This window comes from Orycteropus afer, unplaced genomic scaffold, assembly GCF_000298275.1.
Source record: "Orycteropus afer afer isolate SDZICR_OR568_19922 unplaced genomic scaffold, OryAfe1.0 scaffold00431, whole genome shotgun sequence".
Taxonomy (NCBI): domain Eukaryota; kingdom Metazoa; phylum Chordata; class Mammalia; order Tubulidentata; family Orycteropodidae; genus Orycteropus; species Orycteropus afer.
This window is the reverse complement of record NW_006922018.1, coordinates 1,324,203-1,341,318: the sequence shown is the minus strand read 5'-3', so window position 1 is coordinate 1,341,318 and position 17,116 is coordinate 1,324,203. Positions and strand designations below refer to the sequence as shown.

Sequence of the window (17,116 nt, the reverse complement as noted above, 5' to 3'; positions counted from 1 at the left end):
TGCTCCCGGCCCACTGAAGCTAGAGGCATCTCTTCATTCAGGCAGCTACTGGCTGCTGAGGCTAACAAGTCCAAGGTCGACAAATAAAATGGCATAGTCTCGATGTTACCAAACCATATGGCAGGCTGCTGAACAACAACACGGCTACAAGCAGGGTCCAAGCGTGCCACAAGATGGAGACCATTCCCAAAGCTGCTTCTTATATGTGGGAAGCAAACCACATACCCAAAGCAGCTACTCAGCTGTGCCAATAGATTCCACCATGGAGTTAATTACCAGTCTCACCATGGGGAACTACATTCAGCTGTCCAGACACTCAACCTGGCCCAGCCAAGTTAGCACACAAATGCAACGACCACATCAAGTGAAACTAGCATTTTTAAAACTGCAAGTAGGTGGTGGTGAGGAATACAATGAGTACTTGTAGAGTTTGGTACCACTCTCCCAACTTGTGCTAAAGCTCTAGTGGTTTTACCCACCACTGCCTTCTCAACCATCTGTGCAAATGTCAACACAGTGGAAAAGGCTCTCAGGGACTCCAAACTACAGTTGGAACTTTGAGAACTGATGTCCTAAAATTGTGTGTCACTGCCACTTATGAAGATCTCTCGAAATACCAGCTGCACTCTTTTTGTTATCAAGGCACACCTGGGAACTCAGAAAGACAGAAGTTATCCCTGTTTTAAATACCAAGAATTAGGTAACATGTTAAGGAGTTGACCAATGTAGTGCATATTTCCACAACAAACAGAGTCAATTCCCATACCTGACACTGAGAGGGGACTCCACAGAAAGGCCCAGGAGGGCACAGGCATCCCGTGTAAAGATGTCACAGATGTCAGCCCACTGGTTTGCATCAAGCAGATGAACATATGGTGAGTTCTCAATCCCTTGCCTCAGGTAGACAAGGCTTCCCATCAAAACCTGAATGTCTGAAGGAGAGGCAGATGAGGAAGTGTGAGTGATTGCATCTGAAATACAGCTTGTTTACAGGTGGCATGCTGAGAAAAGGCAAAAAATATACCCCCAACTGATGGAACCTAAAATAATTTATTAACTATGTCTTAAAATTCATATTAAGTTTAGCTTTTTCCCCTACCCCAAATTAAAAAAAAAAAACTAGCATAGGAAGAAAGTGGAAGAAAAGCAAAGTAATAAATATCGAACGTATACTTTTTATTATACACAAAGCAGCATGACTACCATTATCTAGAAGAGTAACAATTATGTCATAAATGGAATCCTCACATATCCTTGGCTGTACACCACACTGACACTTGGAGATGCCTGCTGCCATCCTGGCTCTCACACACTTTGTTGTGGCTACAACAGCAGCCTGAAGCAAGGTAGGGGTGGAACAAGAAGTGCACACCTTGTTCTTTCTCCTGTCTTGCAAATAATGTATTTCATCTGGTAATGATAACTGTTAAATCCCAGTGGAGGGTAGATAGCCTTGTTCTAAATGTTGACAACATCTGAGTCCAAACTCACCTTTTTGATGATTTAGGGCAAATGGCTGAAAATTTTTAGCATATTGTAATGCTTCTCGCTGATTTGTAGTTCCACCCATTAACAAGCTAATAAAATATAGTCTGTGTAGCTTAAATTCCAAGGAGCTGTTCTGGGCTATGAGCATTTCCCGGTTTGATACTGCCCACCTAAAGAAAAAGCACAAAGAGAGTAAAAGAATTTTGAAAATAATTAACAGTAAAAATATATAATTATATTAAGAGCACAGGCACACGCACACACGCACGCACTGCCGTGGAGTCATATCCAACTCACAGCGACCCTTCCTTGGGTTTCGGAGGCAGTATCACTACTGAAATAGATTGCCCAACCTTCCTTCCAAGGAGTGGCTGGTGGGTTTGAACTGTCAGCCTTCTGGTTAGCAGTCAAGTGCCTTAGGCAGTACATCACCAGAGCTCCTAAGAGCACACAGGCAAACAACTCACTGCCGTGGAGTCAGATCTGACTCACAGCAACCCCTCCTTGGGCACAGGCAAAGTGTATTAAAATAGTTTGAAATCTGGTACACAAAAAAAGGGTTACTCTGCCATCTTGAGGATGTCTTTGGTAACATCAGTCCCTAAGCCCAGAGACTTTGTAAAGAAAGCAGATATAATGCCAACTATACCTAAAAACTTATAGTGACTTTATAGACAGAGTAGAACTGCCCCCACAGCATTTCCAAAGCTGCAAATCTTTATAGAAGCAGACTGTCACATCTTCTTCCTGTGGAACAGCTATTGAGTTTGAACTGCTGACTTTCCAGTTAGCAGCTCAGAGTGTCAGCAGGGCTCCTTCAAAACTAAATTAATCATATTTAACCCCTAAACTGTTGGAGAGTCTAGCTGAGTTTGCTCTTCCCTTTGGCTTCACTGCCTACCTATTTCAGGATTTATGTCCACTAGTTTCACAGAAATAAACTAGAAAAATGATTGTTTCCATAGCATCCTATACTTGTGAATCAGAATCGACTCGATGGCAATTAGGTATGAGTTACACCTGAAAATACGCTTCAGCCAGTGAAAGGAAAAAAAGCACTGTTAGATAATAATTACATATTTAGTATGGCTTTGAAGCAAGATAAGAAGGACCTTGTGTTATAGGACATATTTGGAATGGACAAGGCCACACTTTCAAGCAGGTATCAGCCATGAGATTCATGATTGAATTCCCTAGATTCAATACTTTTTTTCTATTAAACTAGACTGTTTATTAATGAACCAAAGACTCTGAAGTGGAACTATTTATTTTAAATTTTGTTTCCATGAAAGATTCTGTGTTACTCACTTCTGGACTAAAAACCATAAACAGGTATTTCCGATCGAGGAACTTTCAGTTTAATTGAGAAGATAAAGCTACAAAAGTATCACGCAGTATATAACCCTATGTCAAAATGATTTGTACAGACATGAAGGGAAAGAAGTATATTCACAGTTTTGAATGATCCAAATCACAGGGACTCAGGCCCGTGTAGTATAAACAGAAACAGGTGAAATAACCAATCTTGAGCTGAAACGACCAGGTCAGGTGAGCACTAAAGCAGAAAAGTATACCAACCAGTTGCTAAAACCACAATCAGGTATAAAGAAATACTACTTTTATGTGGGCCATGTGAGCAATGCCAGCTTTGGAACTACTCCTTGTTAGGATAAACACTGTGGAGCAAAATGACACTCAGTAAAGTCTCCAATGTCACAATGATCTCTGCTTACCGCCACCACATTTTCCTAATAAAAGGGGACCTTTCGGGTTTCTTTCCATAAAGAGACTCTCAAACAATACTGCTTACTTAGGTGGCTAAGGTAGAAGAAAGCACCACCTACAAAACTATCCAACAGAAACAGTAAGCATTAATTTTCAGACCTCTAAAAAGTCTTGGCACATTGCTAACTCCATATTTAGAATTTCCATACTATTCCAAAAGTAATTTTAAAAAAAACAAGATTTCATCTTCATAATAAGCTATTCTCCCCCAGGAGTATAACTGACAGCATTCATCTGTTTATCTCCTCTTGAAATTTTGCCAGTCTGGCCTGATGTCAAAGAGCTCTGGTGGCATTGTGGTTAAAGCATTGGACTACTAACCAAAAAGGTCCACAGTTCAAATCTACCAGCTATTCTGCAGAAGAAAGATGAAGCAGTCTGCTTCTATAAAGATTTATAGCCACAGCCTTGGAAACCCTATGGGGCAGTTCTACTCTGTCCTGTAGGGTCATTATGAGTCGGAATCGACTCAATGGCAGTGGGTTTGGTTTGGTTTTTTTTGGATTGGTGTCTATTTCTGGTAATACTGAAATAAAAAAATGCATCTTGCCAAGTCCTACAGCACACACCTCTACAATCTTTCACAGTGGTTTTTTTTTTCTAGTATTCTTTGGACTATACACTTGGGAGTAAAAGCTGACATTCAGCAGGATGAGTGATATTTATTTACTCCACAAATGTGGCTATGTGCCTACAGCACTGGGCTGGACATTATTAGTGACCAAATCAAATTCAGAACTGCAGAAATGGCAAAAATCAAAGTTCAGCCAAAGTAAGTAATGAGAACCCTGTAACTTTGCTTTAAAAATCAAACTCATTGCTTTAGTGATGTAGAAAGGTAGCTAACATTTCATTTCTGAGGTATTTTCAAGTGGTAATCTCTCAGACATGGGTTAAGAGTCCACCATTGGAATTAACATTTCACTCATCTCAGAGTGGTGTTATTGTCCTCCTCACACGCTATTTAAAATACCATGTAAATTATACCATTACATTTTTATCTATTAAAAAAAAAACAACAACTTTTAGCTTTAAATGGGGTTCTTAGCAATGCAGAGATGAATACAAGTGCCTTATAGTCTTGTGGTCACCAGGTTAGAGTACACAGCTCTGTAAGTCAGTGGTTTCTTTTTCTTTTTCAAAGTACTTAAATATGTAATTGGCTTATTTATTACTAGTTTCCCACAACAAAATAAGAGATTTGATAAACTTAAAATAACAGCATCAGCATTTTAAAAACACAAACTATGCAGTCTTCCTACCTCTCTCCCATCGTTCACTTTCCTCCTAGCTAGTTTAACTCCTTATTCTTTTAAACAATTTCAGGGAGAGTTTACTTCAATTTTTCCTTTCTTTGTAAGAAAGTTCTCAATTTCTCTATAGTCATGGCTTGTCCACACCTTCCTGACAATACTCTTCTTCCGTCCCCTAAGAATTAAGACACACACAACCAAATAAACAACAATTCTGGAAAAAATCCAACTTGTTCAAACCTTGATTGTGTTCCTTACAGCTATCAGAGCCTTGTTTCCTCTATGGTTCTATGTGGTCATTTATAAATGCTTGAATCTGCAAGAGTGCCCACTCATAAGAAGCCACAACTAAGAACAAGAAAACAAACACCAGAAACTATATAATCCCTGTCATCCTTATTTCCAATGATAGTTAATTCTCCATGATCAGGCATCTCTACATGCTTCTATTTTCATTTCCTACAACTTTTACACTTACAAACTGTATTTTATTCTAAATACTATCATTTCTCTATGTCCAAGCAAGTATTTTCTATCCTTAGGACCACTAATCACAACCACCACCAAGAAACCACAATGGCGGCCTCATCTCACATCTCTGGGGTTTTTATTTCCACCCCCACCTACCCAGTAGGCTTAGAGATGAAATCCTCCCAGATTCCTACAGCCTGCCTGACACTGTTCATAGCTTGTCCAATTTATAAATAACCCTCCTGTGGTCTAAATTAGTATTTTTCCCCCTCTTCTTCTGTAAAAAACCATTCAGTTATTATACCTCTGCTCCCTTATGGCATTCTACCGAAGCAAACAGAACTATATTCTTCCCAAAAAAAAGTGCTTTGAGGTTTCCTAGATGTGGTGGTGAAATACTCCCACAAGCACCTGGAGATGACTTTGTGGTATGAAATGGTTGCCTATCTTAGTAGTGATCTCTCCTAACTTAAGAAAGCCTGTTTAGATGGGAGAAGATTAGACCTTCACCAGAATGAAGGTGGACTAATAAGCACATAGATGTGGCTCAACCTCACTAATGAGATAAATGCAAACTGAAAATAAAAGGTGGCATTGTTTCCTCACCTCCAACTGTGACAAGGAAGATGTGAAACTACCCTTCTAATAATGACAGGACTGTATTTTGCAATAAACTTTATGGAGGGCAATTCAGCATCTTATAAGAAGGCAGCAAATCTGGCAATTGAGGTATACTCCCTAAAACAGAATTGTAAGTCATCACTTGAAAAAAAAAAAAAAAAAATGATGAGATAGTTCTATATGTAGTGATACAGATAAATTTTCAAACGTTAAGTGGCTAAAAGCAAGTTGCAGAACATTGTGTATAATATACAACTATTTGTGCATAAAAAATTCATCTATACTTATATAGAAAAAAGGTCAACGGTGACTGCCTGTGTGGAGGGAAACTGGGTGATTAGGAGGCAGGGTGAACCAAAGATTTACTTTTCATCATATAACCCTTTTTGTAAATTTCCATTTTTCGAACTTGTCCATGTAGTACTTATTCAGATGACTTATGCCAACATAAAAGTCAAATATGGAAGTTTCCTATATAAAACAATGTTTCAAAAATATAAATCTAAAAAAGAAAGGTAAGCTAGCAATGGAAGCCTAAGAAAGGAGAGACTGAGACAATCCAAGGACCATCTAAGGAAAATGAGTCTTAGTCAATTAACTTTAAACTGTCCAATATCTTTGCAAGGCTATCTCCAATGTGGATATAAAGACATCAGAATATTTTAGACTGAGACCATGAAGAAGTATTTTCTGTGACAACTCTCTCTTGTTCAACTCCATGCTCAACAAATTAAGATTAAATTGCATCTACCTAGGCTCGTTTCCGGACCATTAGTAGACCAGATTGTGTATGTAATTTAGCAATGGGGGTTTTCACAGTTTCTTAAAGCTCAGACCTACTTATACGATATTGGAAAAAACATAAACACATTTCCAAGTCTGCAAGACTGAAAGTCAGTTCCTAGACTATGGCAAATTCACCAAGGTATTATTACTCTGAGACATCTTTAAGAACACAATCAACAGTGTTTGCCAAAAAGATAGTACTTTCTTTCACAATGCCAATCATTAACATACAGCTATGAAGATGGGTTCTACTTTTCTAATAACTCCTTTTGTCTTAAATTTGTATTATTCTCTTACTGACATTGGTTTTGGCTTTCCTTCTATCTGCCACATGAAGGAGTAGGTCACATTTGTTCAAGTTCTCCTTCAAACAATTCTATCATTTATTGAAGGCCTACTATGTAATAAACACTATGCTAGGTGCCAAGAGGAATTTTAAAGATAGATAAACCAATGTGGATGAAGAGAAAAATCTGTAAAAAACTCAGAAATACAAGGCATGGTCCTGACACTTCTTTGGTCACTTTTCTCTGCTATATCACCATTCTTTCCTGCCATGTTTCCACAGTCTCTTGGCATTTATAACCAACAGCTAACACTCTTCAGACTTCCTTCTCTTCTAGGTTGTCTATAGTTTCTACCCATACCAATGTTTTGGCTGTTGTTGACCTCTGCTTCCTCAACTACCCAGGCTGCCTGGAGGAACCAGTGCAGCATCCCATTTCCCTCTTTTCTTCTGTGGGTGCACCATAATGCTTCCTCCAGCCATCTATAAACAGATGATGCTATGCAGTTTGCAGATTATTCTCCTCCTTGTATCTGAACCACAGTTCCACAAACTAGTGTCTCATATTTTCAACGTGCCCATAAAATTCTCTGTACCTTGCCTATAGAAGATACACAGTTAACATTTGTTTTGCATCTATCAATAATAGGCAAGAAATGGAAAAGTCTGAGTTGTAGTAATGGAAATTTCCACTGAATGTGACTACCATTTTCCAACCTTATGTTCCATATATATAATTTTGTAAGTTCTAATAGATGTTATTTTGGGGAAAATAAGGATTCTTTGGTCAAACATGCATGTTATTAAACTGGGTTATACAAATTTAAATGCATTTCTTCACTGTACAATTACTGATGGCCCATTTAATATACTTAAGTCACTCTCTAAGAGGAGAGTATTAAGGAAGTATTATATATAGCATTTCCCATACACTTTTTTTCTTTGTATCACTTTATTTAGGAGCTCTGGTGGCATAGTGCCTAACGCATGTGCTTGCCTGACAGAAGACTGGTGGTTCAAGCCCACCAGCCACTCTTCAGAAGGAAAACTGGGCAATCTACTTCTGTAGTGATACTGCCTTGGAAACCTAAGGAGGGGTCACACTATGAGTTGGATCACTTTATTTTTTTACTGTGCTTTAGGTGCAAATTTACAGAACAGAATTTGTTTACCATTTCCCATATACTTTTGACTCCACATCTTTTTTATTCATGCAGCATCTCTGAGACTTCAGTTCCTCCACTGTAAAATGGGAATACTGAGTACTCACCTCCAAGGGTTATTATGTAGATTGAATAATACACGTAAAATACTTAGAACAATGTTGGGCACATATTAAGCACACAAGAGTTAGCAATAATCACTACCTTTCCACAGGTTGAAATGTGGAAATTTTTGAAATGAGAAAATTTTTACTGTATAGTATTCCCAACTGTTACCACCAAGTGATGGAACAAGTCATCCTTTTACCTGACAGGGACTGGCTTGAGGCTACAAGAAAACATTTATAGAAATAAATGACATATCTATCAGGCGAAAGACTCAGCAATCTGTCCATAAAACTTACAGCTTAGAACACCCTATGGGAATGGAAAACTAATTTGCTCTGTAAACTTTTACCAAAATCACACACAAAAAACCTTAAAAACAACAACAACAACAAAAAACCTTTGAGGGCAGTTCTACTCTGTCACATAGGATCACAATGAGTCAGAACCAACTTGACCGAATAACAACACGATAAAGCTTTCAATAAGAAACAGAAAGTACACTAGTTAAAAGAGTCTAATGAATTTTCTTCATTCCAAAAGAAAAAGCCTTAAGTACTCTGAAGGATCAGCACAGTTCCTGGTAGACAGTAAAAGCTTAATAAAAAAGTTTGATGGAAAACCTGAGAAATGAATACAAAAATTTCCTAATGACTATAAAACAACTAAGACAGAACACAATTAATGAGAATGGTGACACAATTTGAAAATGTAACTAATGCCACTGATCAATTTATGCAGAAATTGTCAAAGGGGAAGTTAACTTGTTGTGTAAACTTTCCCCAAAAACATAATAAAGTGTCATTGATAAACAAAATACAACTGGGAAGCCCATTATATTTTTATATTTAGGCTCCCTCATTCTCCTCCTGTAAATGTTTAACCATAAAGGGGAAAGTATGAAAGTACACAGAAGAACGCTTGTCATTATTTAGTTTAAGTGGTGGGTGTTAGAGGTACCTGACCAAATTTCTCTCTTGGGTGTGTCATAATCTAAACTCTGCTTAAAAACACCTCTCACAATTAAACTGTAAGTGAAATCTTAAAAACAGAGTAACTACCTCAAATTTATATTTATAATTTATACAGAAATCTATAATTTGCAAACTTATACAAGAATTCTACCTGTTCCTCAAACTAAGGACATAGGGCAAAAACGTCCTGCTGCCTATTTGGTACATCAGATGGCCAAAAATGGTTTTTATAAGGTTATAAAATCAAACAAGGAGTAATACACAACAGAGACCTTAGGAGGCCTGCAAGCCTAGATTATTTACTAAATGGCCTTTTACAGAAAAAGTATGTTGACCCTGCTCTAAGATAATATTTCTCAAAGCTTACTCAGTAATTTCAGGTAATTCTTATCAGTGACAAGTTCACAGTGAATCATCAAAGTTTACAGTGGTATCAAGGCTAGAGTTCCTTCATAACAATATTTGCTCTCTTCTACCATTTAGTTCCAATAACCAATCTAATCATTTTCTAGAATATTATCACAAAACCCAACATACTCCGGAAGCTCAAATATCAAACTAAGAGACCTCCTGAACTTCAGTTATAATGCTAAATAAAGTGACAGTATAGCTTGGACACAGGAAACTCTTTTCTCTTATGGGAATGCAGATTAACAATGAAGTAAGTCCTCACCATTTCCTCACATTGCACGCTCCCTGTATCTCACTTTGGTAAAAGTAATAAAGTAACTCTCCCTTGATTTCTATAGTCTACCTAAGTGAGATAAGTGTGTTTTCTAATTAAATTTTCTTGCAGAAAAAATAATCTCAGTAACTCACTCCAGAGCAGGTCTCAGAACTCTGACTTTTAATGCTTCTAATATTCGATTTAGCTCCACAAATGGTTCTTTCTGACTTGGGTCTACAGAGAGACCAGACTCCTGAAAACAAACAGAAAGAATTTTTGTTACCAATAATCAGGGTGAAGAGATAGTAGTGAAAGCATATTCTAGATAGTATATGGGAGAAACCACCAGAAATAATGTTCTTTTAATATGTAGTTCTAATGGCAGAGAGTGATAATTGCTCCCTAGTATCATTCTTCCCTCTTTACCATAGTACAGCCCCAAAATTTTAGCTGGTACATGGCAATATAGAATTCAGCTGGGTTCTGGCCAATGAAATGTAATTCTCTGCCCCTTCCAGGATACAAAGACGAGTCTGGAGCTCTGGCCGCTATCCTGAACCGTGAAGACAAAGCCCACACTCTGGGACTAGCAAAGTTACAAGGAGTGTAAGGTCCTTAAGAGCTTCGTTCATGGAGCAAAGCTACCGTTTATGCTGTGGGCTGCCTAAGATCTCTGATTTGTGTGTGAGAGAAATAAACTTTATTTTTATTTAAGCCACTGTTATTTTGGGCCTTTGATACTTACAAACAAACTTAATCATTTACTTTAGGAAATTTACATAAACGCACGTGTACAGAGGAAAACCCAAGGTATCATTTATCTGAACTGTTTTAAATACAAAAGGCTTAGATTAGAGGTCTGGTTTACAGACTGGCTTTAAATTATGTAATCCTTACAGTCTTTCATTTCCTAAACATGATAGGTTAGAACACAGCTTGGAATCACACAAATTTGCTTCCCTAAGAACCCACACAGCTGTAGGCAAGTTACTTATTTCTCCAGACCTCAGATTTCTCATCTGCAGAAGAACAATAATTTCTACCTTATGGGGCTGCTATGGAAAATAAAGGCAAGGCTTGTCTTGTGGTAAACATTCCACACATGGCAGCTGTTTTTAGCATGACTAGGTGTTATTAATAAACTGTTATAAAAATCTTCAAGCTCATGTCTTATAAAAATAAAAGTTAAACATTATGCACCTGAAGTAAATTTTAGCTTGAAATTCATTTGATAAACATCTATAAGCTGAGCTAGAGCAGAAGAACAAACATTAACCTTTTTGTCTCTCTTCTCTTCTCTGCCATACTAAGCTTTCCCATCAAAAGAGGAAATGGAAAAAGTGGTATCACTTCTGACTCCCTTAGTTTATGACCTGGGACCTACCTTCCGGGCCAGGAACAAGGAAAGAGTAATTTAGGTAAATTCTAGAACTGTAATTTTCACCTATTAAAAAATTTTTTACCTAAGTAAAAGGAGGTCAGCCCTAATAATTAGAATATTAAAAGTCTATCTATGACCAGCAGAAGACTGAAAACTCTGCAAATAACAGAAAGTCTAAGTTCTCCTGTTTCTTCTTCACATCTTCCCAGTTGCAAACTGATTACCTGGCAGAGCTCCTCAGCGACATCCAGCATTCCTTGTCGAAAGAAGTGTTCCACCATCACCTCATTGAGAAGCCTCTGACTGTCTGCCTGCCAGCAGCCATCTATTCCCACACTGCTAATGTCAGAATCAAAATTCTGAAAAAGAGAGAATGAACCATGAATTGACTAGGATACATCACTTTGTAAGATTTTTACCCTACCGAACAGAAAGAATGCTCTTCAATTCACTCTCAGGCCACATAAAAATTGGGTACTCAACAGGAAATAATGTTTCCACTGCTCTTTTCTAAAACTTGACACTCTCATTAAGTATTGCGGGGAGAGTAAACAGGTCCTTTTTTGGGGGATAATTTGGAAAAATAAATAGATTTAATGTGAATAAACTGATTTCTAGGCATTATATTACAGCAATATTTTCAAAGATATAATAGGAAAAAAAGGGGGGAGGAAAAAAAAAAAAAAAGGTGAGAACCCAGAATAATCTATGGCACATCCAAACTGCAGGATCAAGGAAGGGGATGACCAGCCTAAGAGAGCAGGCTCTGAGACCAATCTACCTAGGTCTGAATCTTGGCTCTATTACATACTAGCTGTGTAATCTCGGCCAAATTATCTTTCAGCCTCCTCATCTAAAGCACAGAAAATAACAGTACCTTCCTTACTGGACCACTGTAAAGATTAAATGAGAGCTGTTTCTATTGCTAATGCTATTATTTACAATTAAAAAGTGAGTTTCATCACTCTGTATGTACTGACATGAGAAAATGTTCAGAAAACATTAAGTGAAAAAGAAAAAAAAAAATTCTACCAAAGTATGATCTCCCTCCACCAAAAAAAACTGCAAATACTGAGGGAAAAACTGAAAAAATATATGCCAACGTATTACCAGAAATTACTACGAGAGATGTGGGGCCTTGTAGGGGGTTGTTTCACTTTTTCCCTTACATACTTCTACACACAAGGAATAGATATTCTTCTATAACAAATTAATAGATTTCTAATTTTTAATAGAATTTTAATTCCAAGTAAAATGGAGTAAGTACATTCTACCCTGTCTCTCCCACTGAATGCAGATATAAAACTCGGACAGAATGTGTGGAGCACTTATTTGAGAACACTGAAAAGCAGCAAATGGATTGGAGAAGAAGATCAGAATTCTAATAACTACAGAAATGGTGACCAATTTACTATATTTTCCCTCCAATATCTCCCAGTCTAACCCTAAACCTAGAAATAGGCACCAAAATGTGGACAAAGAACTCCAAAAGAAGCCTCTATCAAATTCTTCTGGAAGGAAAACAAAGAAAGGGTTCTTCTGCCACTGAGAAGAATAGGGGAAATCATATGTTGTTTTTTCCTCCATTCTCTTGCACTTCCAGCTTAAGGCAGTCTACAGGTATATTAATTTTCTACTGCAGTTTAAAGCAACATAAATGTATCACATCCTAGTTCTGTAGCTCAGAAGTCCAGCAGACTCAGCTGGTTTCTCTGTTCCGGGTCCCACAAGCCCAAAATCAAGATGTTGCTGATCGTGGCTCTTATCTAGATGCCCTGGGAAGAATCTGCTTCCAGGCTCTTTCAGGTTCCTGGTAGAATTTGGTTCCAAACAGTTGCAGGACTACGGTTCCCATTTTCTTACTGACTACAGGCCAGAAGTCCTTAGCTTCTAGAGGCTACCCGTATTTCCTGGCTCATGACCCCCTTCATGTTCAAAGCCAACAAAAGCAGGTAGAATCTCTGCACTTTGAATCTCTCCAACTTCCCCTTCTGACTACCTCTGTTGCTTTTAAGGGCTCATGTGATAACATGTGGTCCTATCCAGATAACCCAGGAAAATCTCCCTATTTTAAGGTCAGCTGTTTAGTAACCTAGGAGCTCTGGTGGAGTAGTGATTAAAGCACTGGGCTGCCAAACAAAGGTCAGCAGTTTGAACCCACTGCCGGTCCATGGGAGAAAGATAAAGCAGTCTGCTTCCATAAAGATTTACATCCTTGGAAACCACAGGGGGTAGGTTCTACTGTGTCCTATAGGGTCCCTATGAGTCATAAATGACTTAATCGCAGTGGGTTTGGTTGTGTGGTGGCTTAGTAACCTTAACATCTCTTCACAACAGTTACTGTCTGGTTGAATAACCAGGGGACTGGAATCTCAGGAAGCTATCTTTAGAATTCTGCCTACCACAGCAGGCAACCTAAATATGCGAGAACCAATTTTCTCCAATGGGGGGTGGGGCTTATGCATTTTTTTCCCCTTGGTCTTTCCACCACTTGGCCCTAGATACAAGCATGTTGTTGTTATGTGCTGTGGAGTCAGACCTGACTCACAGAGACCCCTCCTTGGGTTTCCGAGGCAGTATCACTAGATTGCCCAAACCTTCCTTCCGAGGAGTGGCTGGTGGGTTTTGAACCACCAGCCTTCTGGTTAGCAGTCAAGTGCCTTAGTCACTATGCTACCAGAGCTCCAGATACAGGCATAGGTGTGGTTAAGTGTTCATGAGATCTGGGTAAATGAGGCCCCAGGGAATGAGGAAGTACCCGGGAGATCAAGAGAGTGAGAGCTCTTGGGAAAGTGACCTCTTAAAAGTTGTTTATGAACTCCTGGGTTCATCCCAAGTTGTATACATGGATCTGACCCTAAACAGCATACGACACACTTTTTCTGAAAACAAATGGGGACAGACCTAGTTCCCAGGTCCCAAACTGGCCTCTGGGTGGCACACACACAGGACAAATCTGAAAAGCACTATAATGGCTTTGGAAATAAAGATGACATTGAAACTGCTATCCAGAAAACAATGGTCAGAATTTGCGACCTGAACCCAGCAAGATCAATTGCTTACTAAAACAAAATCAACATTCTCCACAGGATTTAAGTAAGACCCAGAGTCTCGTATTATTCAAAATGTCTAGAATAGAATACAAAATTATTTGTTATACAAAGAACCAGGAAAATCTCAACTCATATGGAAGAGATGATGAACAGACACAAATGCTAAGATGGCACAGATACTGGAATTATCAAAGACTTCAGAGCAATTATTACAAAAAAAGCTCTCAGAAATCAGGGCAAATGTGCTTGAAACAACAGACAGAACACCTGAGCAAAGAAATAAGGGATATAAAAAAGAACAGAAAAATACACCAAACAAAATAAAAAATTAACTCGATGGACACAACAGTAGAATGAAGGTAACAGCACAAAGTCAGTGAATTTGTTCAACAGAAATGATCCAATTTGAACAGAAAACAGATGGGGGGCAGAGAATAGACATTCAGGGATCTGTAGGGCAATCAAAAAAGATCTAACATTCATGTCATCCGAGAACCATAAGGAGAGGAGAAAGAGTATGGTGAAGAAAAAAAAAATATTTGGAGAATACTTCCCCAAGTTTAGCAAAAGACACTAATTTACAAATTCAAATAGCTCAGTGAACCCCAAAAAGGATAAACCCAAAGAAATCTATGCCCAGACACCTCACAAACTGCTGAAAACTAAAGTTAAAGAAAATCTTTGAATGCAAGCAGTCAAAGAAAGGCAAGGCATTATTTAAAGGGGAGCTATGATCAGAATGACTGTGGATATCTCAACAGAAACCATGGAGGCTAGAAAAAAAATGTAGCACATTTCAAGTACTGAAAGAAAAAAGAACTCTCAACCTGGGATTCTACAATTCAGTGATAATTCAAAGACATTCTCAGAAGATGGAAAACTGAATTTGTTGTCAGAAGACTTCTCTACAAGAATTGCTAAGGTATGTTTTTCAGACAGAAGAGAAATGATACTAGAAGGAACCTTGGAACATCTGGAGTGATCTCCCCCTAAAAACAAATCCGTTGCCCTGGAGTCCATTTGGATTCACAGTAACCATGTAGGGCAAAGTAGAACTGCCCCCACAGAGTTTCCAAGACTGTTAATCTTTGAGGAAGCAGACCTTTCTCCCAGAGTGGCTAGCAGGTTCAAACAGCTGACCTTTTGGTTAGCAGCCAAGCACTTAATCCATGCACCATCAGGGAAGGAAGAGCAAATCCATTGGGATCTCAAGGCCTGTTCAATCCCATTTCCTCTCCATTTACCTTTCGTAAGAATGACCCACCAGTAAACCTGTATTTCCTTTTTAGAAGCATATAAATTTGTCCTATAGGTCCTCTATAAGTCAGAATCAACTTGGTAACAACAGGTTTTAATGGAGAACTGATACTGAGAGGGAGAGGAAAATGAGGAATTTTTGTTTAAGGAGCACTGAGTTTACATTAACAGTGGTGGAATAACTCAGAACAGGAGAGTGGTAATGTATGTAACAGTTGCACAACATTAATTGACATCACTGAACTGTCCATATTTGTTGTTATGTGCTGCTGAGTCGGACTTAACTCATAACAACCCCTCCTTGGGTTTCCGAGACAGTGTAACTACGGAAGTAGATTGCCCAACCTTCCTTCCGAAAAGTGGGTGGTGGATTTGAACCACCAGCCTTCTGGTTAGCAGTCAAGAGCTGTAGGCACCAGAGCTCCCAAACTGTCCATATGTTGTTATGTTGTTAGCTGCCATCGAGTCGTTTCCAACTCATAGCAACACCATGCACAGCAGAATGAAACACTGCCCGATCCCGCGCCAGCTCCACGATCCCCGCTATACTTGAGCCCATCATTGCAGCCAACGTGTCAATCCATCTCATTGAAGGCCTCCCCCTCTTTTGTCGACCCTCCACCCTAATAAGCATGACATCCTTCTCCAAGGAACAGTCCCTTCCCTTCACACAATATAACCAAAATAGGTGAGACACAGTCTGGCCATCCTTGCTTCCAAGGAGCATCTTGCCTGCACTTCCTCCAGGACAGATCTGTTAGTTCTTTTAGCAGTCCATGGTACTTTCAGCATTCTTCACCAGCACCACAACTCAAAAGCATCAACTCTTCTTTGGTCTTCCTTATTCATTGTCCAGCTCTCACATGCATACGAGGCGATTGGAAATATCATGGCTTGCGTCAGGCGCACCTTAGTCCTCAAGGAGACATCCTTGCTTCCTCAGCACTTGAAACAGTTCCTTTGCGGTTGACCTTCCCAGTGCTACACATCATTTAATGTCCTGACTGCTGCTTCTGTTGGCATTGATTGTAGAACCAAGCAACATGAGTCCTTTGACGACCTCAATCTTTTCTCCATTTATCGTGATGCTGCTCATTGGTCCAGTTGTGAGGATTTTTATTTTCTTTATATTGAGATGTAATCCATACTGCAGACTGTATTCTTCAAACTTCATCAGTAAGTGCCTCAAGTCATCCTCACTTTCAGCAAGCAAAGTTGTATCGTCTGCATATCTCAGGTTGTTAATGATTCTTCCTCTAATCTTGATGCCACATTTTTCTTCATGTAGTCCAGCTTCTCGGATTATTTGCTCAGCATATAGATTGAATAAGTAAGGGGAAAGGATACAACCCTGACACACTCCCTTCCTAATTTTAAACCATGCAGTGTCCCCTTGTTCTCTTAGAACGACAACCTCCTGGTCAAGGTACAGGTTCCTCATGAGTACAATCAAGTGTTTGGGAATTCCCATTCTTCTCAATGTTATCCATAATTTGTCGTGATCCCACGTCAAATGCCTTTACATAGTCAATAAAACACAAGTAGACATCTTTCTGATACTCTTTGCCTTGAGCCAAGATCCATCTGACAACAGCTATGATTTTCCTTGTTTTATGTCCTCTTCTGAATCCAGCTTGCGCTTCTGGAAGTTCTCTGTCAATATGCTGCTGCAACCATTTTTGAATGATCTTCAATAAGATCTTACTTGCATGTGATATTAATGATATTGTTCTTTAATTTCCACATTCTGTGGGATCACCTTTCTTTGGAATGGATACAAATATGGATCTCCTCCAGTCAGTTGGCCAGGTGGCTGTCTTCCAAAT

General features: G+C 38.9%; 1 protein-coding gene across 1 annotated transcript in view; it reads right to left on the bottom strand.

Moving 5' to 3' along the window:
• Positions 1-17,116, bottom strand: part of RMND5A (required for meiotic nuclear division 5 homolog A) — a 105,012-nt gene that overhangs the window by 6,788 nt on the left and 81,108 nt on the right. The window contains exons 3-6 of the mRNA XM_007954092.2: positions 11,205-11,339; positions 9,752-9,852; positions 1,492-1,658; positions 767-932 (exon numbers count right to left, since the gene is read on the bottom strand). Of these exons, the coding sequence (XP_007952283.1) occupies positions 767-932; positions 1,492-1,658; positions 9,752-9,852; positions 11,205-11,339 (569 nt within the window). The remainder of the gene's footprint in view (positions 1-766; positions 933-1,491; positions 1,659-9,751; positions 9,853-11,204; positions 11,340-17,116) is intronic.